Raw genomic sequence first — 26,381 nt, forward strand, 5'->3', positions numbered from 1 at the left:
AATGGAGTCCCTTCCTCTTGCCCCAGTGTTTTTTTGAGGCTTGGCTTTCAAGCTACCTGTTCCCTCAAGAACATGTTGACACTGAACCTAAGTCATCCATAGACATCCCAGTGAAACTAGAACTGCCCTGGGGTGAAAAGAGATCTAGCTCCTGCTGAGAGACATCTCCCAGCAGATAAGCCTAAGCCAATCAAGGAAGCAGCCATAGCATAAACCTTCTAGAAGCAACCAATGACCTACCCATTATGGGGGATCTTACAGAACTTCAAGATCATCCAGAGCCAACCTCAAGGTAGTCTTGGATCCAAACATAAATCTGCCCCACATAAGCTTCTGTGGGGCAGCAGCTAAGGTGAGATTTGCTGTGAACCATATACCAAGTCTATTGGTGCTGACACTTGAGCTTTAGACAGTGGCCTATGGGTCCTTGGTGTATCAATATAGGACTAAATGACAAAGATGCTGGAGAGGAGTGAATGACTAGCAATAGACAAAAGAGAAGATTCTCAGGAAAGAGCCTGGGCTTTTGTAAGTAGAGAGGAGAGGAGACCTACCTATTTCCAAACCTACCTGAACAGACATATAAATGAGGCCAAGAGGAATGATGATGACAATGAAGATTGGAGTGGCCGTGCAGATCATGACAAGGGTGCTGATTATTCCCAGGAAGCACAATATCCAGCTGCGCAAGGATAAGGGAAGGGTATCATCCACTGTGGAAATATCCTAGGAACACATAATTAGAAGAATGGTATACTAATGGATTCCTGTGCCATTTTCCATCTTCCTGATTCCAGCAGAGAATTTGTTTGATTCTGGGTTCCCAGTGACTCCTTCATTTAATCATTTCATGACATTCATTTGCAATATACTGTTCTGCTCCTCCCAATAACCAATCTCATTTCTGTAATTTCTTCATCTTTTTAAATCCCTCCAAACAGATATGCAGGCACCCTTCACTTTTTCAATAGACTTGGTAAAGGTTTTCTCTCTTCTCAGGGAAATTTCTCATTTGTCAAATTTATTAAACCATTCATACATTGTAAGCTAATAGAGCCTTACAGTAGGTAAAGCCTCCTATAACCAAGCCAGTTCAATTAATCTAACTGTAAATGGGTCCTAATTCTATTGAGTACCTAAATGGAACCTGGCACATAACTAGCATTCAATTTGTATGAAGCCTCCAGTCAACAAGCTCGGTCAGTAAGCATTCTAGTGCTCCTATCAGGTGCTCAGTAAGTGCTGTTGAATAAATGAATGCAAAGAGCTCCAGGATCTGCAGTACATGGACACCATGTTTTAGACCCTCATTAAAATTATAGGTGGCTCTCTTCCATAGTCCAGACCCAATTTATTCTTAAAGTAGCAAAGATAGAAGCAGGAATGGAGCAGAGACCAAGCCAAGGGTTATCCTGTTTTCTCTTTTATTCACCATCCTAGCCAGTGATTGTGCTTTTACTTGTGTTTTTCCTTCTGCAGAATAATCCTTCTCATTTTGTTGCTACCGCCAACCCCCTGCTCCACCATCTCTCTGGCTAAGTAAGTTCCTTCTAGGACTTAAGTTTCATGTTTTCTGACATTTCCCACCTTGTCACCCAGGCTGAGCTAGTACTGCTGTTCTCTGTCACTGTTTTGTACTCCCAGAACACCACTATATACACACTGTTACTGGTCTTATTGTCTTTTATCATACTCCTTTATTTCCTTGGTTGTCTCCCTCACTAGATGGTGAGCTCCTTAAAGGGCCAGAGCTTTTCATCTTTGTGTCCCCAGGATCCTTGGGACCTCACACAAGGTACGCAATAAACATTTGCATGCTAAGTGGACCAAAGAACTCTAACTGCACTGTGTTGCCTAGGGGGACAGGAGAATTCTGTCCCTGTCAGAGTGGAAAGATCCTCAGCATAAAAACACATCATACAGCCATTTACATACTTACACCAGCAAACCTGTTCACAATCCGGCCTGTGGGTGTTGTGTCAAAAAAACTCATGGGTGCTTGAAGGATATTGCTTAGCAGTTGCCTATGAAGGATGTTTGATGCGTGAGTGGAACCATGGGCATTCCAGAGATTTGCTATGAGCACAAATGCACCTAGAAATGGAACCAGTTTAGTCAGCACGATGCACAGGACTTGTCCCAAGGACACAATGGCATTTTTTCCCCGAGTCTAGGTAAAGTACATAGACGAGACAGATTCTCTAAGAGATAGCCGTCACAACCATCAGACGTACCTTGTACTAAACCCAGAGCTCCATAGACGCCAATTCTCAGGTCCCTCTGAGACGCTGGATAGTTAGTGCCATTAAAGGTTTTAGAGTCATTGGTCCAAGCACTGAGCCAGAGGTTGGATCCAATATAAGCCACAGAATTGATCACATAGGCAAAGACGATGAAGAATATCGAAAACCATCCTATTGCTCGTAGGTACTTCAGGTAGTTGGAGAACTTCACCTGAAAAGCCCCCACCCTCAGCGTTAGAAATCCTAATGGCTTTTTGTGAGGAATTACCTAGAATATCAATCACAAGGGGGAGTGGAGTCCCCTGGAAAAGTGGATAGCAGGTAGCAAAATTTAGTAATCTGTGGTCTATTTCTGCATTGGGCCAGGATAATAATTGATGCTGAAATATAGTGCAGGGGAAATAACATCACATTATTAATGAGCTTCTAGATGCAGTTAAGGGAGAAAGAGATAAAAACAGAGTGGGACAACAACACACACACAACAGAGTGGGATGGGGGTTATACTGCAGACCTTGGAATTTGTTTTCATTAATGTGGACTTAAGTTAAAACCAGGTCTTGGGTTTAAGGTCTTAAGTTTTATTAATTTGAATTGTGTGCTCTCAGATTGATTTATTAGTGTTCTCTGGCTCCCAGACTTGCATCTCAAAGCAGTTTTGTTGTTCTCTCCACTATCAGAATTGAATTACTCATGAAATGTGCTATGAGGATATTTATGGGAAACCTCATTCTTGGAAATATGATTTGATAGAAAGCCCAAAGCCTCTACCAACATTTCAATGACGAATTTAATGATTTGCAAAGCACACGAGACCTATCCCTCCTGTAGGTATGTATTCAAGTCATCAAACTTCAAAATGTTCAGATCCCAAGCCTTATAGATCACCGCAAATGTTACTTTTTATTGTGGTGCTCACCTTTCCAGTTTGTATGAATTCCTTCTCAATTAGTTTCTGTCCTTTCACCAGTTCTTCCTCCTCCTTCAGGGTGTTCACATTCCGAGTTTTCAAAGAGTTTCTTAGGGATTTCCGATGCTTGCTATTGGACCTAGAACTGAGAAATTGAGGCGGGGGGGGACACATTCTTGAGCGTGCAGGCGCATCCTGGGGTCTTCTTGCAAGCACATGTCACAGTCACTCTCTTTACATTGAAGTGCATTTCAGAACAGATGGCTCTGGGGAAACACGCCACCCCCCCCCTCCTCTCCTCTTCATTCAAAGAAACAAAGCAAGAGCTGGGAGTGTCCCGGGGTCCCCTCCCTCTGGAAAAGCCCACAGAGAAAAAGAGAATGATCAAGTGGAAATACGGAAGTGACAAGGGCTGCCAGTTGACGAGATGACCAACTTGCGACTGAGTATTCGATGAAGACTGTTCTCTCGTTTCATGGTTAAGGAGGCCACATCCTCAGGGATTTCCTCCACACTGGGCATCAGCCCACAGTCATCTTCTTCTTCAGTGTCCTCATTGACTAGGAGATACATCAAAGGTTAGGGAGATGGCGACACAGAGCTGCAAAGTTGTATGAACAAGGAGAATTCTTTTCTGATCTTGCTGGCCCCTGAGCAAGAGATCCCAGATGTACACACAGGCTGATAATTTTGCTCCAGGAATATTACTGATTATTAGTACATCTTCTCATTGAGAAATACCAGGATAAAGGAGAGAGGAGTTTCTAGAAGAAGAGAAATTGGTCAAAAGGAGAGAAATATTCCCAGAAGCTTCTCAGTTTCTTTGTAGCAGGAAAAGAACTTTTTAAGGGTCATAGTAGATAAGCAGAAGAGTCCCAATTCTCAGAATTGACTAAAGAGGCAAGTGTAAATGAAAAATGTTCTTGAATTTCAAATAACTTTACAAAGTTTTATGAATTTATTTTATTTTATAAGATTTTATTTATTTATTTGAGAGAGAGAGAGAGAGAGAAAGACAGCATGAGAGGGGAGAGGGTCAGAGGGAGAAGCAGGCTCCCCGCTGAGCCAGGAGCCTGATGTGGGACTCGATCCCAGGACTCCGGGATCATGACCTGAGCCGAAGGCAGTTGCTTAACCAACTGAGCCACCCAGGCGCCCAAGTTTTATGAATTTAAAACATTGTTTATTTTTATTCCTTTTTCTTTTAGAGAGGGAGAGGGAGAGAGGGAGAGAGGAAGAGAGGGAGAGAGAGAGAGAGAGAAAGAGAGAGAGAGAGAGAAAGAGAGAATTCCAAACAGGCCCCAGGCCCAGCATGGAGCCCAACATGGGATTCAATCCCACAACCCTGGGATCATGACCTGAGCTGAAATCAAGAGTCGGATGCCTAACTGACTGAGGCACCCAGGCGCCCCTGAATTTAAAACATTTTAAAAACATATGCTGCAATAAGAAATAAATTTTAAAAATTAAAAATAAAATGTAAAACAGCCTGGGCATCAGTGGCAATGGTAAAGACTTCTGGAAATTGATAACTCCATAAAAGCAATGGCAAACTATTATTAAAATCAACTTTATAACTCTGAAATTAACCAGTCTTGCAGCAATCCAAGGAACATTTATTTAAGAAAAATGGCTAAATCTCAGTAAGAACAATAAGTTTTGTGATAGTTTACCCCATTCCCATCCCCTCTCCCCTTAGATCTGCTGGAGCCTAGAATACTAATAACCTCACAAACATGGTAACTACAAAAAAATCAGCAGCCTCCTTACTGCTGGAGGGAACAGAATGTGTTCAAAACTGTCCCGAAAGCCTCATCCTGGAACCAAATCCAAGTCTGTCTGCTCAATAAACAGCAAAGGCAATCACTGAGATACTGAGTATTCAGCAAGGAAAGGGTTTATGCAAGAGGAGGCCAAATGAGGAGATAGGAGGAGGAGCCTCAAATCTGCCTCCCCAAAGAAGGAGAGTCAGGGGAATTTAAAGGTAAATGAAAAAAGGTCTGGGTAAAAAGTTGCAGTTGTGATTACCAGTCCCATTAACCCTTTGGTTACCAGTTTCAATCCCTGGAGAACAGTCATTACTTGACCTGGCTGGCAGTTCTCTAGAAAACCCCATTCACAGGGCTTGTCTTTATTGGCCCAGACTTGGAGCTAGCTTAAATAATCAGCAGCAACTATTTAACATCACAGCTGCCTGAAGGATTATTACAGTTGGGGCAAATAAGAAGCTAAACAAAAACTTAAAAGGAAAAGCTGGGGAAGAAGATAGCCTTAGGGAGCTTTGATATTTTTAATGTATTTCTAGCAATCTAGAATGCCATACACATGGGTAGGGCTGTGCACATGCTCAAAAAAGAAGTGAGAAGGCCCTATTCTCTTACCCCTGGCTAACCTTCAGACTCTGGGCAAGCAGGAAACAAAAAGGTGAAGGAGAATCATGAACTGCCTGCTGGAGTGTTAAGAACATGCCTTCCCTCCCACCACATGCATGCGCACACAAAGCCTTTCAGAAAAAGCTGAGTGACTTCTTGATTACAGGCCCTTAAGGAAATCTCTGTCCAATCATTAGCTGACCAACCAAGCAGAGACTTCCGTGGCCACATATGACAAAGAATACAGATTTCCCAAGAACTAGTTCAGGAAACTAGACAGGAGGAACAACAACAAATCCTGGCAGTGGAAGGAGGGGAGAAAAATCTTATTTCCAGAGTTGCATTATGTGACCAGTTTTCAACGAAAAATTGTGAGACCTACAAAGAAAGCAAGCATGGGACCATATACAGGAAAAAAAAAAAACAACAGTCATCTGGGAAGTAAGTTGGAGTTACCAGAGAAAGACTTTAAATTGACTGTTATAAATATATTCAAAGAACAAAAGGAAACCATGTCAGAGATCTAGAGTATGAGAATGAGTTCTCATCAAATAGAGAACATCAATAAAGAGATCAAATTTTAAAAAAGAAAATAGAAATTCTAGAAAAGTACAATAACAAAAATGAAAAATCCACCAGAAAGGCTCAAGGGCAGATTGACTAAGGAGATTGAGCCTGTGACTTAATTTTTTTTTAAATTTTTTTATTGTTATGTTAATCACCATATATTACATAATTTGTTTTGGTGTACTGTTCCATGATTCATTGTTTGTTCATAACACCCAGTGCTCCATGCAGAATGTGCCCTCCTCAATACCCATCACCAGGCTAACCCATCCCCCCACCCTCCTCCCCTCCAGAAACCTCAGTTTGTTTTTCAGAGTCCATCATTTCTCCTGGTTCGTCTCCCCCTCTGACTTACTCCCCTTCATTCTTCCTCTCCTGCTATCTTCTTTTTCTTTTTTCTTAAAATATGTTGCGTTATTTGTTTCAGAAGTACAGATCTGTGATTCAACAGTCTTGCACCATTCACAGTGCTCACCGTAGCACATACCCTCCCCAATGTCCATCACCCAGCCACCCCATCCCTCCCACCCCCGACCACTCCAGCAACCCTCAGTTTGTTCCTGAGATTAAGAATTCCTCATATCAGTGAGGTCATATGATACATGTCTTTCTCTGATTGACTTATTTCACTCAGCATAACACCCTCCAGTTCCATCCACGTCGTTGCAAATGGCAAGATCTCATTCCTTTTGATGGCTGCATAATATTCCATTGTGTATATATACCACATCTTCTTTATCCATTCATCTGTCGATGGACATCTTGGCTCTTTCCACAGTTTGGCTATTGTGGACATTGCTGCTATAAACATTGGGGTGCACGTACCCCTTCGGGTCCCTACATTTGTATCTTTGGGGTAAATACCCAGAAGTGCAATTGCTGGATCGAATGGTAGCTCTAATTTCAACTGTTTGAGGAACCTCAATACTGTCTTCCAGAGGGGTTGCACCAGCTTGCATTCCCACCAACAGTGTAGGAGGGTTCCCCTTTCTCCACATCCCCGCCAACATCTGTCGTTCCCTGACTTGTTAATTTTAGCCATTCTGACGGGTGTGAGGTGGTGTCTCATTGAGGTTTTGATTTGGATTTCCCTGATGCCGAGCGATGTTGAGCACTTTTTCATGTGCTTGTTGGCCATTTGGATGTCTTCTTTGGAAAAATGTCTGTTCATGTCTTCTGCCCATTTCTTGATTGGATTATTTGTTCTTTGGGTGTTGAGTTTGATAAGTTCTTTATAGATTTTGGATACTAGCCCTTCATCTGATATGTCATTTGCAAATATTTTCTCCCATTCTGTCGGTTGTCTTTTGGTTTTGTGGACTGTTTCTTTTGCTGTGCAAAAGCTTTTTATCTTGATGAAATCCCAATAGTTCATTTTTGCCCTGGCTTCCTGTGCCTTTGGTGATGTTTCTAGGAAGAAGTTGCTGCGGCTGAGGTCGAAAAGGTTGCTACCTGTGTTCTCCTTTAGGATTTGGATGGACTCCTGTCTCACGTTTAGGTCTTTCAACCATTTGGAGTCTATTTTTGTGTGTGGTGTAAGGAAATGGTCCAGTTTCATTCTTCTGCATGTGAGCCTGTGACTTAATTTGATCAACTATTTTAGCAGACATGCTGCCGGCTTGGATTGGAGGGGACAGAGACAGGACTAAATGAAGGGACCCTGCCAGACTTCTAGGATTCTACAGGCAGAAAATGAACCAACAGAGGATCCAGCTGTGAACATGGGCTATCCAAGAAAAGGGAAACATGACCCTGGGGTTGGCTCCTCCTCAGTTCCAGAGGGTGGGCCCACTGCCCAGGGCTGGAGGGGTTGAAACCACCAGCCCAGGTTGAGCCTGAGCAACAGACAGCATCAGGCCAAACAAGATCATTATCAAACCTTAAAATCTGGTGGAATTTGCCCTGTGAGATTTTAGATTTGCTTGGGATTCATGACCCCTTTTTTCCTTCTGATCTTTCCCTTTGGAATGGGAATGTCTATCCTAATGCCTGCCGGTCTTACTACTGAAGCAGATATCTGATTTTACAGCTTGACAGATGGAGAAGAATTCTGCCCCAAGACTCCAAGTCTCACTCACAACTGGATTTACATGAGTTAGATGATGAAATGTGGGACTTTGAATTGACATTCAGATGAGATTCTGGACTTAGAGTTGATACTGGAATGATTAAGACATTGTGGATGTCAGGATGGCACGAATGTATTTTGTACACAAGAAAGATATGAATTTGGGTATGTCAGAGGACTGGTGTGATAGACTGAACTGTGTCCACCACCAAATTCATATGTTGAAATCCTAACCTCCATTTCCTCAGAATATGACCTTATTGGGAAATAAGCTCATTGTAGATGTATTTAGTTAAGAGGAGGTCAGACTGGAGTAAGATGGGCCCCTAATCCATTATGTCTGATGTCCTTATACAAAGGGGAAATTTGGACGTGGATGGACACATGCAAACCACATGAAGATGAAAGCAGAGAACAATGTGATGTGTCTACAAGCCAAAAATGCCAAAGATTGCCAACAAAGCCCCAGAAGCTAGGAGAGAAGCCTGGAACATGTCCTTCCCCAACACCTTCAGAAAGAACAAATCCTGCCAACACCTTGACTTTGGACTTCTAGCCTCCAGAACGGTGAGAAAATAAATGTCTATTGTTTAAGCCACTCAGTTTGTAGTGCTTTGCTATGGCAGCTAATTAAGAAACTAATACAGCAAACCAGTATTGATACAGGTCACCTTGCCCTCCTGCCCTGCCCTTCATTCTGCCATGTCATGGCCTATACCTTGAGTCCCAGAACCGATAACAACAGCATGCCAGGCATTGCTCAGAAATAGATAATCAGTGTTTACCAGAACAAAGGCTGGATGAGCTGTTTTGCAAACTGACCTTTGTACATAAAGGACAGGATTCTTCAAAGGAGCCATCCACCCATGGGGGTTTAGAACAGAATCCAGAAATTCAGATCATGGCCAAAGGCGGCAGGGGTGGGGGTGGGGGGAAGGGTAGACTTAGTGTAGGGAAACTGTTGGAGCAAGTCATGGTGATGTGGTTGACTGAGCAGTGACTCGGGAATTAAGCATCAGACACTGCCCTTTGGCTTGGGACATTTGGTCCCCAGGCAGGTGTCTTTTAGTTTTCTCCAGGCCAGTGCCTAGAGTACATAAGGACTGATGGAAAATTCTGGCCTCTGCTGGTTCATGGTGCCCCTGCCCCAGTCTCCTGGGATGGCTGCCAGTCACCCATAGCATCCTGTTCTCTGCTCCTGCTGTATCCCTCCAACACTTAAAGACTTTACGGTTTAGGCTTTTCTTTCCATCTCTTGTGCTCCCCAGGGTGGTTTTGAACACATTTCTGGACTTCAATGCCTGCATGAGTCCCCACTTGCAGGCTCTGTAGCTACTCCTTCTCCCAACTGGCTTCTGGAATGCACCCTCCAGATCTTGCTTTCTCAGGCTTGATCTCCTGCTGGTAACTGCTACCCGAAGCAGATACCTAGAACTATGTACAGGACTACTGTTGGCAGATTCTTGGGAAGGTCCTCAGGGATCAGGGCCATTGCTGACCAGAACTAATTGATGACCCCAGTGGTGGTGGTATTAAGGTCTATTCCTGGGTATACTGTGAGACCATGCAACTGCCATGATTTTTTCTGATTTGAAACACCCAGTGGTTTTTGGTATATTGGTCAAGATGCCTTTGTTAGGGCTTATCAAGAATTTTGCAGTACACTATTAGTACCAGACTATAAAGCTGTCCAGGAAGTGGTTTTAGTGGATTCAGGGTAGGTGGGGTGGGATGTATAATTTGAATCAATAGAAGCACAGCATCCCTAAAAGGGGGCCCCTGATGCCACTAGTGTTTTTTCCACAAGGGCTAATCACCCTAAATCTTTAGTCATACCCTTCTAGTGTCCATCGACTGCATGTCAGAGACCATATGAGCAAGATGAGCCCCCAGTTTGGCTCAGGCACAGAGTTTCTATGTCTGTGTTTCTTTACAGAGACATAATACAGAAAGAACAGATTTTGGATCTCTGGATAATTCGCTTCCAAATCTAACCTACTGGATACTTAATAGTTCAGCAAGTAAATAGCAGTTTATCACTCCTACCCTTTCCATACCCAAGCTTTATCTTGTTCCAATCTTCCTTACATACCTGTGGCCTCTTCCTCAGGACCTGTCTGTTTTGTGAATGTCTTCAGGATCTTAGCAAACGATCCTTTCTTGGCCAGCAGAGTGCTGTAGGATCCCTTCTCCAAGATGGTGCCATTCCCCAGAACCACGATCTCGTCCACTTGGGGAAGAAAGTGAATGCTATGTGTAACCAAGAGTCGAGTCTGAAAAAACAACAGTAAATTGTACCACTGCCTTCCCACTGTGAGATTCTCTGTCCACAACCATCCTTGGCTTGCTCTTAAAAAGGAAAGGAAGTAACCTCCTTGCCTTAGCTAACTTCTCCTGTGGGTAGCTAACTTCTAATTACCCAGAATGTCTACCACTTTCTTTGGCTTGCTCTTAAAAAAAAAAAAAAGAGAGAGAGAGAGAGAGAAAAAGAAGAACAGTCATCTTAATTCACTGTAGGGCTGAATGTAGCCCTGACCATTTGACTTCTTTTGCTTCCTCTTTCCTTCCCAGTACCTCATCCTAACACCAGACCCTGTGTGTAAGATGAGACTCCTTACCTTGTGGATCTATTCAGTTATTTTCCTGTAGTGATATCGAGGTTTGCCCTACACACATTCTTCCAGCTTCCTGGGAGCTTAGGAATGTCTCTTGAGATCAAAGCCTATCAATATAACCGATGCATACAAACCTAATAACTAGCTAACTAACTTCCCCTTCAAATAACCAGCTAACCAACTGAACTAACAAGAGCTGCTCAGATTCTTTCAGCACATTAGAGACACTGTAGGGGCATCAGACTTTATCTTCAGCTCAGGCCCTCCCTGGTGTGGGAGACTTGGCATCCTTTGTATTCCTGTGTATTTTCGAACCACACCAACCAATGAAGAAGGGACTCCAGTTGGAGAAAGACAAAGGTTCATGGATCAGAAATGCGGTTCAGACAAGGGTCATGGAGTTGAAACGGGCCTCTGGAGAGATAACCCAAGCCACCGCCTCTGCTCTCTACTTCATAGCCCCACAGAGAGTAGATCCCTCTTATCTGGAAGACCCAGGAAATGCTTACCCTCCCAGTCTCTGCTCAAAGTCAACTCTTCTGGGAGCCTTTCCTGAGTCCCCAGGTAAGACTTGGGTATCCCTCTGAAGCTTCTATTGTAGTTTGTGTAGACTGCCATTAAAATCATTCTTGTATTACAATTTTATTGTTTGCTTTTCTGTATATCTTCCCATTAGATTGTATGTTTACTTGAGAGCAGGGACCAGACCTTTTCATCTGTGTATGCCCAGGCTTTGCAACAAATCAGGCACAGAGTGGTATATGGTTCATGAATGTATGGAGCCAAGAGGCCTTACGGACAGGAGCCAGAACCAGGACTAGGAGGGAGGGTGAGTTCCTGTTGGCTCACTGATCCAAGAGAGGCAAAGGGCCTCAGAAGGACCACAGCCCACCTATCCTCTAACTGGTAGCAAGCAAAAAATCTTGAAAGAAACAGGCCAAACACAGATGGAGTTTTACTGACCAGTGCTGAGGGAGATGTTCTTGACAGCCCTCATTCTACACTTGCTGTTGGTGAGCAACACATTCAAACCCTCAAGGGGCTCTGTCAGCCCACTGCTTCTGGGCGAATGCGCTAACTCGCCCTCGGTAAGGAAAGCCTAGTCTTCGCCTACCGCCGGCTCTTGTGACTTGTTCTGGCTGCCTTATCTGTGCCGTCTTTCAGGAACATTGTGAGAACCAAGGAGCCAACGCAATCAAAGTGCTTAGCACCAGCCTGGGACATAATGAATACTCAAGAAATGTTAGCTTTTTTTTTTTAATGTTCAAGTTGAGTCATCCCTTCCAGGCATAAGCATTCCTATGTCCTGTCCTGCGAGGGATCCAGGGAAGTGCCTTCTTAGAGCGTAGCTCTAATACCTGCAGGATGACCTCTGTCCCACCAGTGAGGTGAGTTGTTGGGTCCTCTGGGAGGTTTTTGGACACCAACCAGGTGTCCAACAATTCAATTCAATTCTGACACTGACTTCCTGGAATTAGCACAGTCTCCCATGAGACTGACCGGACTTCAGATGCTAGTTGTAAGTCTTGGGCCACCCATACTTCTGACCAACTAGCTATAAAGCCCCTTCCTCGTGAACAATAACTTGCTAGAATGGCTCATAAGATCTCCAGAACACACTTGACTTATGTTTGTCGGCTTGCTATAAAATAGGCTACAACTCAAGAAGAGTCAAATAGAAGAAATGTACAGGGCAACGTATGGGGGGTGTGGGCTGCACCTGTGGGGCTTCCCTGCTCTCACCACCTGTGCCATCCTCTTAGCACCTTCATGCCATCACCAATCCAGAAGCCCTCTGAATCTCATTGTTCACAAATTTTTATAAGCCTGTCTTCAGCCCCTCTCTCCCTCCCCAGAGGTTTGTAGGGGGGCTTAAAGTTCTAACCTGCCCATCACCTGAGCTTTCTCTCCAACAGCCCTGTCCTGAGGCTAGCAAGGGGCCACACCCTAAGTCGCTCTTTAGGCTTATGAACAAAAACCACTCCTACTATTACTCAGGAAATTCCAAGGGTTCAGAGGTCTGTACCAGGAACCAGGGACAAAGACCAAATATAGGTCTTATTATACCACAGGTCTCAAAGTGCCTTTTATCACAATTGATCATCCTAAGAGGCTCAGTGTCAGAGCCACAGAATAAGGCTTAAATTAGCCAGTTCCAGCACAAACCATGACCTCAAGATGGGAGGTTTCATGGGTCTTCTCCTGGGAGACCACTCCTCAGCAGCCTAGGAGGCAGGTAAATAAGGATATTTGCTTCAGGACAGCAGCAGTCCTAGGAGATGTGTCTCTCCAACCCCACCCCCACCCCCACTCCCACCCCAAGGTCTTCTTTGCTTTAGTTTCTCACCTTGCCTTTCAATAGGCCCTTGGGACCCAAGACCTTATTGAAAATATGTTTTCCCACGTGAGCATCCACGGCTGACAGGGGGTCATCCAGAACATAGATGTCTGAATTCTGATAGATAGCTCTGGCCAGACTAATCCGCTGCTTCTGACCCCCACTGAGATTTATACCCTGAAGAAGAAAATAATTTCTATTAAGCACTACTCCATAGTTCTGCCTTCACAGAGACTACTTATTAAGGAGGGGAAAGGAAGAGATTTGCCTCAATAAGGTATCAAGGACTTTAAACTCTTACAAGTTCCTCTATATAAATAAATAACTTCGATTCAAATAAATTACTTCAGGCCCAAGTATTAAATATAATAGAAAATGGTAATTTGGGCATATAGGATTTACTTATGATTTTTGTTTCCTGCCCCATAGGAATATAGAGCTAGACCAGGGCAGATTTTCTCTGTTTTACTCATGGATGTAACTCCAGCACTTAAAATAGTGTTTGGCACATAGTAGGTCCTCAGTAAATGTATGTTGAATTAATGAACAAAATCATTCTAGAGCTGTGTCTTCGTTAGTCTGCTAATATCTGAAGATCTGTGTCCCCCAGAGACTGCTCTATTCATTGTTAGTGATAGGGAGGAAGGTTGAAAACACCCTAAATATGTGACCAGTTATGCTGTGACCACATAATGGATACAGTAGAGTCATTAAAAATCTATTTGTAAGAAAGGCATTCAATAACCTGAGAAAATCATTCACACTAAATTTCTAAGTGTGTGAAGGAGATTATCGGGACCTTTCTCTGGGCTTCACTCATATGCAGAGGTAGAGTCAGGACACCCAAGTTCTGGTCCTGCCTCTCTGCTCCTCCCCCTGTGAGGTCAGCCTTGGGCCAGGCACTGGTTAGTTAACCTCTCAGATCCTCATCAGCTTTCTTTTAGAGGACACCATTCCAACAGTTGCTTCCAGCTACAAAATTTTAAGTTTCAAATACTGTGTAAACTCGTGTTTTCTGGTATTTGTTCCAACCCGACTACCCACACCGGCAAGCCCTTCCACTCCCGTCCTCTTCACCACCCTCACTTTTTTGTCTTTGCTATTTCTTCACCCTTTCAAGGTCCCTTGGGGTTCCAAGTACCTTCTCTCCAATCTCAGCCAGGTCTCCTCCAGGCAGCACTTCCAAGTCTTGGAGGAGGGCACAGGCCTCCAGAATCTGCTGGTATCTCTTTTCATCCAACTCCGATCCAAAAAGGATGTTGTCCTTTATGGTGCCATTCTGGATCCAGGATTGCTGCGGGACATAGGCTATGGTGCCCTAGACGGGAAGGATCAGAGCACGTGACGGTTGGATCTCCAGAAAGACAGGGTTGAAGGAGGGAATGGCAGGATGGGGAGGAAAAAAACAGAACCTAGATTTGAAAAAATGAATGCTAGGCTAACTGAGCATCTGATATTTATAAATGTGCTTGTATTTATTGCGCCAAACAGGGAGAAAGATTCGATATCCTATTCATCACTTAACCCCCCCCTTTTTTTGTTTTTACTATCACTTTCTAGCCATGATCCTAAAAACTGGGGGATGAACACACAAGCTGCTTCTAGAGCAAGGTTTTAGTCAGACCCCAGTGAGTTTCCTAAGACCAACAGAGGGCTAACACTGACAGGGGAGATGATATAGATGACATTTTAGGAAGAACCAAGAGCTTTGAATTAGGGTGCCAGGCTGGTGCATGAAGCCGATCATATCCAAAGAGAGATGGAGCCTGACAAAGGCCTGTGTTTGAGAATGAGCTCACTTATGAGGTAGCAAGAGAAAGCTCCCTAACATGCCTGAAACTAATGTAACATGGTTGTCAACTATACTCAAACATTTTTTTGAAAAAGCTTCCCAAAAGAAGTTAGGAAACATGGGGCACCTGGTGGCTCAGTCGGTTAAACATCCGACTCAATTTCAGCTCAGGTCTTGATCTCAGGGTCATGAAATCAAGCCCTCCCCCACTCGCTCACATGCACTTTCTGTAAAATAAATAAATCTTAAAAAAAAAAAAGGAGTTAGGAAATAGATTTTAATCTGTAGAGTGTGTTCTGCTATACTGCATGTTTATTTAATGTAAACTAGCTCATAAGTGGTAATCAGGGAATAATGTCAGTATAAGGTGGAAGAAGCATTAGTTCTTAATTTTCTAAGCATGTCAGTGTCAAGCAGAGGGGCAAGCTTTCTCATAATTAAAAAGAAATGCTTAGCAATATACGAAGTTCTTAAGGAAAAAAGCTAAAAAAATCTATTGACATGCCTTTTTTTTTTTTTTTTGATGCAAGTAGTGTCTGGTTAAATGATTCCAAGTACTTATAATTTCCCCTAAATTTAACTCTCTGGGGAAGCAGAGAGTGCTAATAAAGATACTATGAAAAGATTTATTCTCTGTTAAAAAAAATTGATGAAGATGTCTACACCCTCTATCAAATTTCTGTGTTGGAAGCAAGTGCCTTCAAAGACCAAGCTCTCAAAGGAGGAGGAAGGTGGCCCAGGACTAACTGTGATGCTGAGTGTGATTTACAGTGCTGCTGTTTTAATTGTTGTTATTGTTGTTGGTTTTGTTGGTACCTAGGTTACAAAATTATGTAAGTTTTTTTTTAAAGATTTTATTTATTTATGAGAGAGAGCACATGAGCAGAGGGAGGAACAGTGGGAGGAGCAGAGGGAGGAGCAGTGGGAGGAGCAGTGGGAGGAGCAGAGGGAGGAGCAGTGGGAGGAGCAGAGGGAGGAGCAGTGGGAGGAGCAGAGAGAGGAGCAGAGGGAGGAGCAGGGGGAGGAGCAGGGGGAGGAGCAGAGGGAGGAGCAGTGGGAGGAGTAGACTCCCTACTGATGAGGGAGCCCAACGTGGGGCTTGATCCTGGGACTTTGGGACCATGACCTGAGCTGAATGAAGGCAGACGCTTACCCGACTGTGCCACCCAGGCGCCCTGAAAGTTATATAAGTTTTTAATGACACTTTTAGAAACATAGATTAAAAAGAAAAGTATAGGCAATTCTGCTTTAAGATTATTTATTTGACAGAGAGAGAGAGAGCGAGAGAGCGTACAAGCAGGGGGAGCGGCAGGCAGAGGCAGAGGGAGAAGCAGGCTTCCTGCTGAGCAGGGAACCGGACGTGGGGCTGGATCCCAGGACCCTGGGATCGTGACCTGAGCCGAAGGCAGACGCTTACCTGACTGAGCCTCCCAGGCGCCTATACTTTGAAGGAAGAGCGCTCTATATAAGTTTTCAAACTGAAGTATACATATGGGAATCACCTGGGAACCTCATTAAAAATGCAGACTTTTAGAATCTACCCCAGAGTCTATGTGTGGGGTGGGGCAAGAATCTACAGTTTACAAGTCTAACAAATGCCTCTAAGACCGCACCTGCAGCAAAACAACAGTGGTTATCAGATTCCCCTCCTCGGTGCGTGTTCTCCCAAACAAGAAAGCAGCGCTAAGTGGCCCGCATTTGAATGTCAGAACTCTTCTCCCTGGCATTGTCTCTCACCTTGATGGTGATGTGCCCGTGGACATTTTCCATTTCTCCCAGCATGGCTGACATCAAGGAGGACTTCCCAGAGCCCACAGTGCCCGCCACAGCCACCAACTGGCCTGGCATAATGTCCAGGTTCACACTGAAAAAGAAGAGTATTTGAAGGAGATGAGGAGAGTTACTCAAGGGTGGTTCAGGCCACTTCTCAGACTATCCATGGGAAGTCTGGTATTAGGAAATTTTCCCTCAAGATTGGAAAATTTGTCTTGGATATAGAAGACTCTGAAGTGTTTCTTTAATACTTTTTTAAAGCTCTAAAGGGCTAGAGGGTGAACCCTAACTTACCCAACTACATAAGCCGTTTGTACCATTGTAGCTTTCCATTGGAAAAATTCTCTTAGCACCAACATGGTACCATTGAACAAGACCTTAATGGGAGTCTGGAGACCTGGGTTCGAGTCTCAGCTCTGCTACTGCTAAGCTATATGATCTTGGAAAGTCACTTCCTCTGGACTCTCATTTATGAGCTAATGGGGTTGGAACAGATCCGTGTTTCCCAAACTTGGCTATTCAATGAGAATAGCCGTTCAGTGGGACACTTGCTGAAGGCAGAGATTCCCTGCCCCGTCCCCTGGAGACCTGGCTGTGTCTGGCTGGGGAAGGGCACACACTGAGCGGGACTCCTAGAAACTCTGTGCCCACCCTATTTTTGAGTCCCAGAATATTTGGAACATCAGGAACTTCTTCACAATCTTTCTGAACCTGCCCATTGCTAGTATAAGTCTAAAAGAAGTTCAGCTCAAAGTGGGAGCCCCGTCCAGTCTTCTCTCTGCAAAGGGAGGCTTTCAGGTTGGGAGGGTTCAAAGGAGGTGCTCCTGGCCTGATGCCTCCTGGGGCAGGCTCCAGAATCCATATCAAAGCCTGTAGGAATAAGAAGTGTGGCAAGTCCTAGGTGTAACAGGGAGAAGATAAGGTATGCTGATCTTTTGGGTTGGGAAGGAAGATCTGGCCTGCGCAAGCTTCCTGGGGGTATCATGTGTGCTATGTTCAGTGGAGTTGGGTATATGCTATGTATCTCACCCTGTGTATACAATGTTTTCTCCTATCCAGACATCCCTATGATAAAGTTAAATTTATAAATTAGGCCCAGTAAGAGATTAACAATAACTAATAAGATGGAACAATTAGAACAATATACTGTCATAAAAGGTACGTGAATGTGGTCTTACTCTCTTGTGATACTGCATTCAACCTTCTGATGATGATACAAGAGGAGACAATACCTATGTGAAGAGCTGAAGGGAGGTGAATAACGTAGGCATTGTGACCTAGCGTTAGGCTACTACTGATCTTCTGACTGTTGGTCAGAAGGAGGATTACCTCCTTCCAGACCGAGGTTGACCACAAGTAACCAAAACCACAGAGAACAAAAGTGTGGCTAAGGGAGCTCCTGGGCGAGGAGCAGCATGGCAAGAAAAGGCTGGCTTAGGGCAGAGGAGGTGGGATGTGGAAACAGGTTATTTAGATGTCAAACCCCAGATCTCAGGTTGAATCTTGGAGGCAACTCCCATTGTTCATTTTGGGGAAAGAAGCCATATTCTTGATTACTATTCTTGAATGAATGAATAAACTGAAGTGGGTTTTAGATTCTTGTGTGTATCATTTACCACACCAGAGCCCCAGACCACTTGCCAGTGCTGCGCTCCCTCCATCCACAATCCAGAGCACGAAAGCTTCATTGGCTCTTTCGCTGGAGGTGCACAGTCCCACAGGAAGATGGCGGGTGGCAGAGGCCGTGATGGGGAAAGAGGCTCTGGAGTTTTGCCGCCAGCTCGTCCCTCCAGGGGTTTAGCCTGCACTGATCTCTAACTGCACGTGGGCACACAGCCCATTTCCCATGTGCCCTATTATGTGGACTTCCCCAAGAACAGGCCTGGCAAGGAGAATCCTGAAGAACAGCAGGATAGAAAGGAGGCAACTCACTCTCGGATGGTGGCTTCCGAGTCCCGGTCCCAGGTAAAGGAGGCCTCTGAGAACTGCACTGCTTTGTCTGTGGGGAAGAAGGCCCTCTCTTTTAGTCAGACAGACGTCCCCATGTGTCTGTCTGCCCCTTCTCAGCTCTCATGTGTTGCTTCCTTCCGCGGCTCCTGAGATCAGCTATCAGGTGCTGACCCCTCCATTAACAGGAGGCAAAGGAAAGCTCCCGGGGTGAGACCAAAAGTGGCCTGCCAACAAAGGCCCTTTTGCTCGGATGTCCAAGCCTGTTAGGAACCCAGATTCCTGACTTGCAGACACTCTGGGTCCATTCTCGGGCCCTCTGTTGCCTAGTGTCCTAGTAAAAATTCCACCTCCAGTTAGAAATCTGGCCACTCCCTGGACTCCAGACACACAGCTCGATTCGGCTTGTGGCTGCCCCCAGTCCTCAGATCTTCAGAACCTGCGTATGTTCTTCCCTCCAGCCTACCTTCCCCAATTCACATGCTTAGCTCCATCCTGACTTCTGCTGTCTAAATCTTTTGTAGGACTTCCTGCTTATCCCCAGGGTAGCTGGCCCAGCTTCGTTTAGCAATCTGGCTGAGCATGCTGTTCTAAATGAAATCATCACTTAAGTAAAAACAGTAAGCTTATTATGCAAATGTAGGTTCAAGGTAAACCCTCTAGCTCTTCCTGTCAGTCAGTTGGCTGCCACTAAGCCCCTGAATAGCAAAGTGCCAGTGCTGTGAAGAAGCTTGGGGAGCAACTTCAGAACTCTTACCAAAATTGCAGTCACAGCGGCGAATGGCGGAGGGGTCCAAGTCATCCCCTCCCAGGTACTGTTCTAGCCGGTCTCTGGAAACGCTGGCCTAGAGAGGGACGCAAAGGAGCTGAAGAGTAAAATATCCAATGGCAAGCACAAGCAGGGAGAGGATTTTGACTTTGTCATCGGCCCTGGATGTGGAAGCAGAGTGTCAACTTGCCGGGCTGCCTGCAGCTGATTCACCATATGCCACAGCCAGCACCTCTGGCCGCCCACCAACGACTCAGCCACCCCTCAGCCTCGGGAGACAGAGGGCAGTTAAGGCGTTCTGTGTCGGCCCTTTAGAAAGCTCGGGGCTCAACTCCATTGCCATCTCTCCTGCCTTTGGACCCAGTTCCAGAAACTGTCTTCTGCCTTCTTCTAAGACAAAACTTCCGTCTGGTTTTGATAACTGGGCCCGTGGGGTGCTCTTCTGTAACTGACTGGGTCCATGCCTTGGGCTCATCCGGGGTCCTAACCGAGCCACGACTGGGCCCCTTTATAGAGGATACTGGCCATGGCACCACAGGGACCTTACAAATGTCCACACGGGCCAGGTTTAAACCGCAGCTGACCTAAGCATTGGCAGAGCACCCTGTGGTCTCCCGAAACAGGAGACCTTGGGAGATTCCCGGGAGGACACTTCTCACTTGCCTCCCTATTCCCAGGGAGCCTGTCAGGAGACGGCTTCTCATCGCCACCTGGGTTCTAGTGAAGCCGCGGACTCTCTGCCTCACTGCCTCACTGCCTCCTCCGAGCACGGCCGCTGTGGGGGTCAGCGCCTCAGACAGGAGCGCCCCACCGCCCATGGTGCGCGGTCAGCTGGCCCCTTTTCCTGTCAGGGTCAAACTGAGACAGGGCATGTGCGGAGCGGACACCTCTGCTGGTCTTGCTTTTGCGATCTACGTGAGAAACTATCTGAATCTAAAACGAGCCTGCTCTTTCATCATCAGCCAAATCGGTAGGCCTTTCTTCACACCCTCCAGGACAGGGAGGTCTTGAACTCGTCATTCCTATGGCCTGAGCGGTCTGAAGCCAGCCAGCCCTGGGGTCCATGCACATCGCCACACTCCATCTTCCAGGCCCCCTCACTCTGGTCTACCACCTGCCCCGTGAACATCCTCCTGAGGTCTGGTACCTGGTCCATCTCACTGACTGTGCTCATTTTTCAGGACCCCAACACTCCCTCTGACCCATCCGAGGCCTCTTGAACTCCAAACTCGGTTTCTGACAGCTCGAAGCTCAAGAACTGCATTGGGTTTTACCACCACATGGCTTCATGCAGAGAGAATATTTTCTTCCCCTTCGTGCCATATTTCCTGAATGCCGTATAGGTACCCCAAAGCCTTAGAAAAATGTGGGGGAAACTGGGCTGGGAAAGGGGCTTAGGAATGTTCCAGGTATCAGGGCTCATCATCATCTTCTCACTAAATGCTTTTACAACTGTTGTCTCCCTGTGAGGTAGAGGAGATTGGTATGATTATCCCCATTGTATACTCAGATAAACTAGGGCTCAGAGAGCTTGTGATTTTAATAAGATCAAACTTGGTCTCCAGAGACCAAACACATCTCTGTAATTGAAAGTTCACCCACAGAAGCTATAAGTGAGCTATGATAGTCATCTTGGAACGCAAGGGTTTTAACCAGAGATAGCAATTAGCAGTGAGAGACCCTACCCACCTGGAGAGCAGAGGAGATTACCATGGGAAACATGCTCAGGGGAAAGCGCAGGATATTGAAGAGGGTGATGGAGGTGAAGGCCTTTTCTGCATCCAAAACATTATTGCTATCCACCAGAGTGTAAACTGAAAATGTGATCACAGACACCTGGAAAAGCAAGGTCATGAGGAATTCTTTCTGAAACAGGTTCAAGGAGCCTTATGCTTTCTCAGGAACCAAGTATAGCAGAGTTGAAGGAGCCTTAGGGATGATTATCTCAACCTTCTGGTGTTACGGATGAGAAAGCTGAGTCCAGAGAAGAGAAAATATCTTGCCTGGGGTCACAAGGTCAATTAATAGTATTGCTGGGACCATAGTTCGGGTCTCCCAGCTCCTATTTTGGTGTTCCTTCCCACTCTAGACCCACACAGCCTCCTCAAGAAGGGAAGACACTCTCCTCTGCAAACCATTGCTGGATACCACATTCATGTGGACCATCCTGGAGGCTTGCTCTGGGCTGCCAGACCACCAAACTGTACACCAGGGTGAAATTAGAGCTGGGGGCATGAGATAGGAATAGCAGCTTCAGGAAGTTGAGGAGGGGGCAGAGCTCCCTGGATCTCAGGGTTAGGCCTACAGGCACTGGGCAGTCAGTCTAACAAGAATAGACCTTCCTCTTCAGGAAGCCCACCCAACCCACTGATTCCTGTTACTCACCAGGACTGGACTTAGGTATAAGAGAAACATGATTACAGACTGCATCTGCCCAAAAGTCAGCAGGTTCTTGAGTTCTTTCTTCCGAAGTTCGTGAACTTGGTTTTTGAATGAAGGTTCCCAAGCAAAATATTTCAGGATCTAATAGGATAGAAAACAGCACAGCTCACACTCTCGTCCCACAAGGACACCAGGGAGGTCTCATCCACCCAGATTTTAGGCTGTGTTCTCCAAACTGGGGGACGGAGGGTAGAAATCCAGATTGTAAGGTATGATTATAGAAAGGTAGGTTGCATTTCTTGACAACCTGCTATGTACACAAATGGTTTATACACATTATCTTACTCAATCCTTGTAACAACCTTAGTGTGATCAATTGTCCCAGTTTGCCTGGGTCTAAGGGGTTGCTCAGGACATGGGGCTCTCAGAGTGCTAAGCCCAGAAAGTTCTGGGCAAACCAGGGAGAATTCCCTACTTTTGTAGAATTATTGTATCCGTTTTAGTGATAAGGAAACAGGCTGAAGAAGCTAATTAACTTGCTCAAAATTACCAAGCTAGCAAGTGTTAGAGCTGAGACTCCAAGCCAGGGCTAGCTTTTCATTTTACTACATTTAGCAGAAAGGCATATCAGAGAAAGATCAGGGAGTTAAAAGAGGCCTCTGCATCACAACACGTGTGGGGATGAGCACTGGGTGTTATGTGCAAGTAATGGACGGTTGAAGACTACATCAAAAACTAATGACGTACTATATGTTGAACATAATAATAAAAAAGAGGCCTCTGTTTCATTTTCAAAAAGTTTAGGGTAATGCTTAAATCCTTGAATTCAAAACAACACAAATATTAAAAAATAACTTCTTGGTGACCTTTGCAGGAGGACATGCACTATTTTGAAAGCTGGCCAATGGAGGGAAAGAAGTAAGCATTTATCCCGCCTATCCTGTATAGGCTTTATTTTAGGGCAACCAACTAGTTGAGTAAGATACTTCTTCATTATAGAATTCCAGGTAATCAATGTCAAAGGAATAATAGAATTAAAATTTCACTCTTTTGAAACTCCTATAATAGATCAAGGCAACCAACTTTTTCATGACCGTTTTCAACCTTGGCTGCATATTAGAATCACTTGGGGAGCTTTAGAAATATATATATGCCTAGGCCTCAACCCCAGAGAGTCTAATTTAAATGGTTTGAATTAGGGCCCAAGCCTCAGTGGGTTTTACAAACTTCCCAGGGGGTCAAAATGTGCTGCCCAGGGCCACAAATGACTGCTCTAGGTGAAAGAATGGCAGGAAGCCTAATAAGGGGTCAATCAGGCTGACCACACCTGGACCCCCGGCAGAGTACCACCTGAAAGTATCCTTCCTCCCTAACCCCACCGAACAAACAAAACAACAAAAAACCTATCGAATCAAGCCTCTAGATCTGATCACTAATTTATAAGAAATATAGGAAATAAAACAACCTTGTTTCTCCAATAGGACAAAAAAAGATTAAAATTAAAAAAAAAACCCAACAACAAAGGGAGTCTATTGTAGATTAAAAGCACTATCATATGCCACGTGTGGACATTTCTTGGATCCTTATTCCAATGAATTCATAGCAAACAAATGACATAGGAGGCAATTAGGAAAATTTAATGGTACCAAAAAATGACTAATTTTTTTTTTTAGGTGTGATAATGGTATTGTGGTTATGTTCAAAAATAAAGTCTTTTAGAAACACATACAACACATCTATGAATGAAATGACAAGATATCTGGGATCTGCTCTAAGTATCACCTAGCAGAGCATGAAGAGGGTACACAGATGAAACAAGTTAGATCATGCTGATAATTGCTAGACGTGGGTGAGAAGTCCACGGGGTTAATCAGATCATTCTCTCTACTTCTGTGTGTGTTTGACAATTTCTACAGTAAAACATAAAAACACAACAAACCACTGAAGGGAAATAATACAGAAATCAAGATTCAAAAGAGGGCCTGAAACAGCTAGGCAGAGAAGCCTAAGACCTGGAGACTTGAGGGCAGATGAGTGGGGGGGTCCTGCAACTCGAACCCACCGTGGCTGCCATTTTACATGGAGGGTCATCTTCCCCCTGGGCTCACCTTCATCCCATTGAGAATTTCATTCATGATCTTTAACCGTTTGTCTTTGTTCTTCATATTTTTTACCTGCCAAGAAAAAGTAAAACAAAACACACTTCCTTGTGAGAGGGTCCAGATTTGGCACAAATGCTAGGTCGTGCTGGCGGCACTGTGGATGTCACTTGGTAGGAACTTGAGGTGCCAGGTGATGAGATGTGTCTCTCCCCCACCCTCCTCTTTGCCCAGGCCGCTCCTGTCAACCCCGTCTTCGTTCTGATCCTTAAAACATGCCAAGTTCATTTCCACCCCCAAAGGCCTGGCCTGGCCTGGCCTCTTCCCAGGATGTACTTCCCGAGGCTCTCTCTTTCACAGTCTGGCTCCTGCTACTCGGAGTTGAACTCAAAGGTACCCTCCTCACAAGTCTTCCCTGACCCTGTAATCTAAAACCACCACCCACTCGCATGCTATCCTATCACCCTATTTCATTTTCTTCATAGTACTTATCATGACCCGATGGTTTTCTTGTGTACTTCTGTTGATGGCTTGACTCCCCACCCCAAGGAGACTGTAAGCTCCACAAGAGCAAGAGCATCATCTAATTTGCTGCTGTGTTCCCAGAATATTATGTACAATAAATCTTTTAAAAAGAATTATTTGTAGCTAAAGGAATGCAAAGTGAATGAGTGACTATATCATGTACACCATCAAGTCCTCCCACCCAACCTATGATTTCTGGCGGGTCAAAGGACTGTCCACAGGAGCCCTGCCCCCTGTAGTAGCAGGGCTGATGGCCAGGATTTAGGCTTAAAGTCTGGGTCACTCATGCATCTGCTCTGCATGATTGGTTTGTACTGCTATGATGGTGAAACAGGGCCAATCACCACAACTCTAAGAACAGCCCTGGGGTACCCGGCTGCCTCAGTCAGTGAAGTGTGCAACTCTTGAGCTCAGGGTTGTGGGTTTGAGCCCCACGTTGGGTGTAGACATTCCTTAAAAATATATTTTTTTTAAAAGATGCCCAGCAGAGCAGGGTAGAAGAGTTATGTGCAGGGTCCCTGGGCAGCTCTCCCTTCTCTAATTAGGCTCTGCCCTCTCACATGAATAAAGATGGAGTATATAAACCTTAAGAGTGGCCAAAAGATGAAGAGGGAAGATGGAGAAGGCCACGTTCATGTGGGATTGTAGAACATCTTCCAACAGCTTTGCCTGCCCAAATGCCCAAGAATTAGAGTAAGCCAAAGACTTTAGACTTTGAAGAAGGTGTGTATATCCCCAGGGTGACTCGGTTTCTTTACCTGAACAGCTTTACTCTTGGCAACAAGTATCCCATTAACTGGAATTAGGAGTACCATCACCCCAACACCTGCCAAGATGGAGGGTCCCAGCTCTGCCCATAGGAAGTAGATAGATAAAGTAATCTGGAGAACATTTGACCACAGCAGATGAAAGTAGCTGGTCACATCCATGAGCTTCTGGGCATCCACAGACATCAGGTTCACTGTTTCTCCAATGGTGTACTGCTTCCTGGCCTGGTTGGATAGGGTCAGTGTCTAAAGATAAAGATTGGAATTGGGATTTATGGACAAGGCCAAGGAAAATGGGGAGTAAAAAGGAAACTCAGGAAGTGAGAACACACTAGAAGGATGGTCTCCATATGGACACAACTTTTCCCAGGGGCTCTGCCTTCTTGCCTCCAAATCTTACATACAGTGTTTTCTCATTCTTGACTACTCTTTCAGATTATTCCCATTTCCTTGAACCCCTTGCCACCCCCTCCCCAACACACACATTTCTTTGCTCAGAAAATTCCTATTCTTTAGTGTCAGTTTAGATGGAATTTATTCAGAGAAGACTTCCCCAGACTCCCAAGTTTGGGTTAGATGCCAGTACCTCCTGTGTACTCCCAGAACATTCTGGGCTTACCTTGGTCATTACATTCATCACACTGAAACTGTAATTGTTTCATCTTTCTACTTCTCCACCAGATGTAAACTCTGTGAGGACAAGGGCTACATCTGTTCATTTCACTACCGTATCACATGGCACACAGTAGGGCATCAGATACTGAAGGATGACAGGAAGGGAGGAATCACGTATTGATTCTGGCCCTTCAGACTTTGGGTATGGCAGTGTTATTTGGAGTCATGTTCTTACGAGGAAGTTGCAACCATTTCCAAGAAGGACAGAGATCTCAGAATGAAGAGGAGAGCTGCAGGTTCACACATTTGAAGCAAAACAATTTGTTTATTGTCAGGAATTTGCAGGCAATATCTAGATGCTGAATCATATAGCATGGGCTCCTGCTGTCATGTTAGAAAGATCAAAAGACTACTCTCCACAGGTCTGTCACTTACAACAATGCCTTGCACAAATGCACCCGGCCAAGGGACTTAGGGCCGGGGCACTGAAACCAGTTCACACCATGCTCACTAAAGCACCACCTGGCATGGGCCACATCTTCCTGGAGGAAGGAGAGCCTTCTAATTCCCACACAAGATAGTGTGAGGACTAGGGGTGG

At 45.0% G+C, this 26,381-nt stretch overlaps 1 protein-coding gene across 1 annotated transcript in view; it reads right to left on the reverse strand.

Moving 5' to 3' along the window:
* Nucleotides 1–26,381, reverse strand: part of ABCC2 (ATP binding cassette subfamily C member 2) — a 64,350-nt gene that overhangs the window by 10,115 nt on the left and 27,854 nt on the right. The window contains exons 10-24 of the mRNA XM_028098796.2: nt 25,159–25,413; nt 23,885–23,950; nt 21,780–21,917; nt 21,084–21,230; nt 19,383–19,470; nt 18,611–18,677; nt 16,643–16,769; nt 14,255–14,431; nt 13,123–13,290; nt 10,253–10,433; nt 3,590–3,713; nt 3,163–3,298; nt 2,235–2,454; nt 1,940–2,094; nt 571–726 (exon numbers count right to left, since the gene is read on the reverse strand). Coding sequence (XP_027954597.1) covers nt 571–726; nt 1,940–2,094; nt 2,235–2,454; nt 3,163–3,298; nt 3,590–3,713; nt 10,253–10,433; nt 13,123–13,290; nt 14,255–14,431; nt 16,643–16,769; nt 18,611–18,677; nt 19,383–19,470; nt 21,084–21,230; nt 21,780–21,917; nt 23,885–23,950; nt 25,159–25,413 — 2,205 coding nt within the window. The remainder of the gene's footprint in view (nt 1–570; nt 727–1,939; nt 2,095–2,234; nt 2,455–3,162; nt 3,299–3,589; nt 3,714–10,252; nt 10,434–13,122; nt 13,291–14,254; nt 14,432–16,642; nt 16,770–18,610; nt 18,678–19,382; nt 19,471–21,083; nt 21,231–21,779; nt 21,918–23,884; nt 23,951–25,158; nt 25,414–26,381) is intronic.

Source organism: Eumetopias jubatus, unplaced genomic scaffold (genome assembly GCF_037043125.1).
Source record: "Eumetopias jubatus isolate StellerSeaLion01/CBP00866 unplaced genomic scaffold, mEumJub1_p1.0 scaffold_17, whole genome shotgun sequence".
Classification (NCBI taxonomy): domain Eukaryota; kingdom Metazoa; phylum Chordata; class Mammalia; order Carnivora; family Otariidae; genus Eumetopias; species Eumetopias jubatus.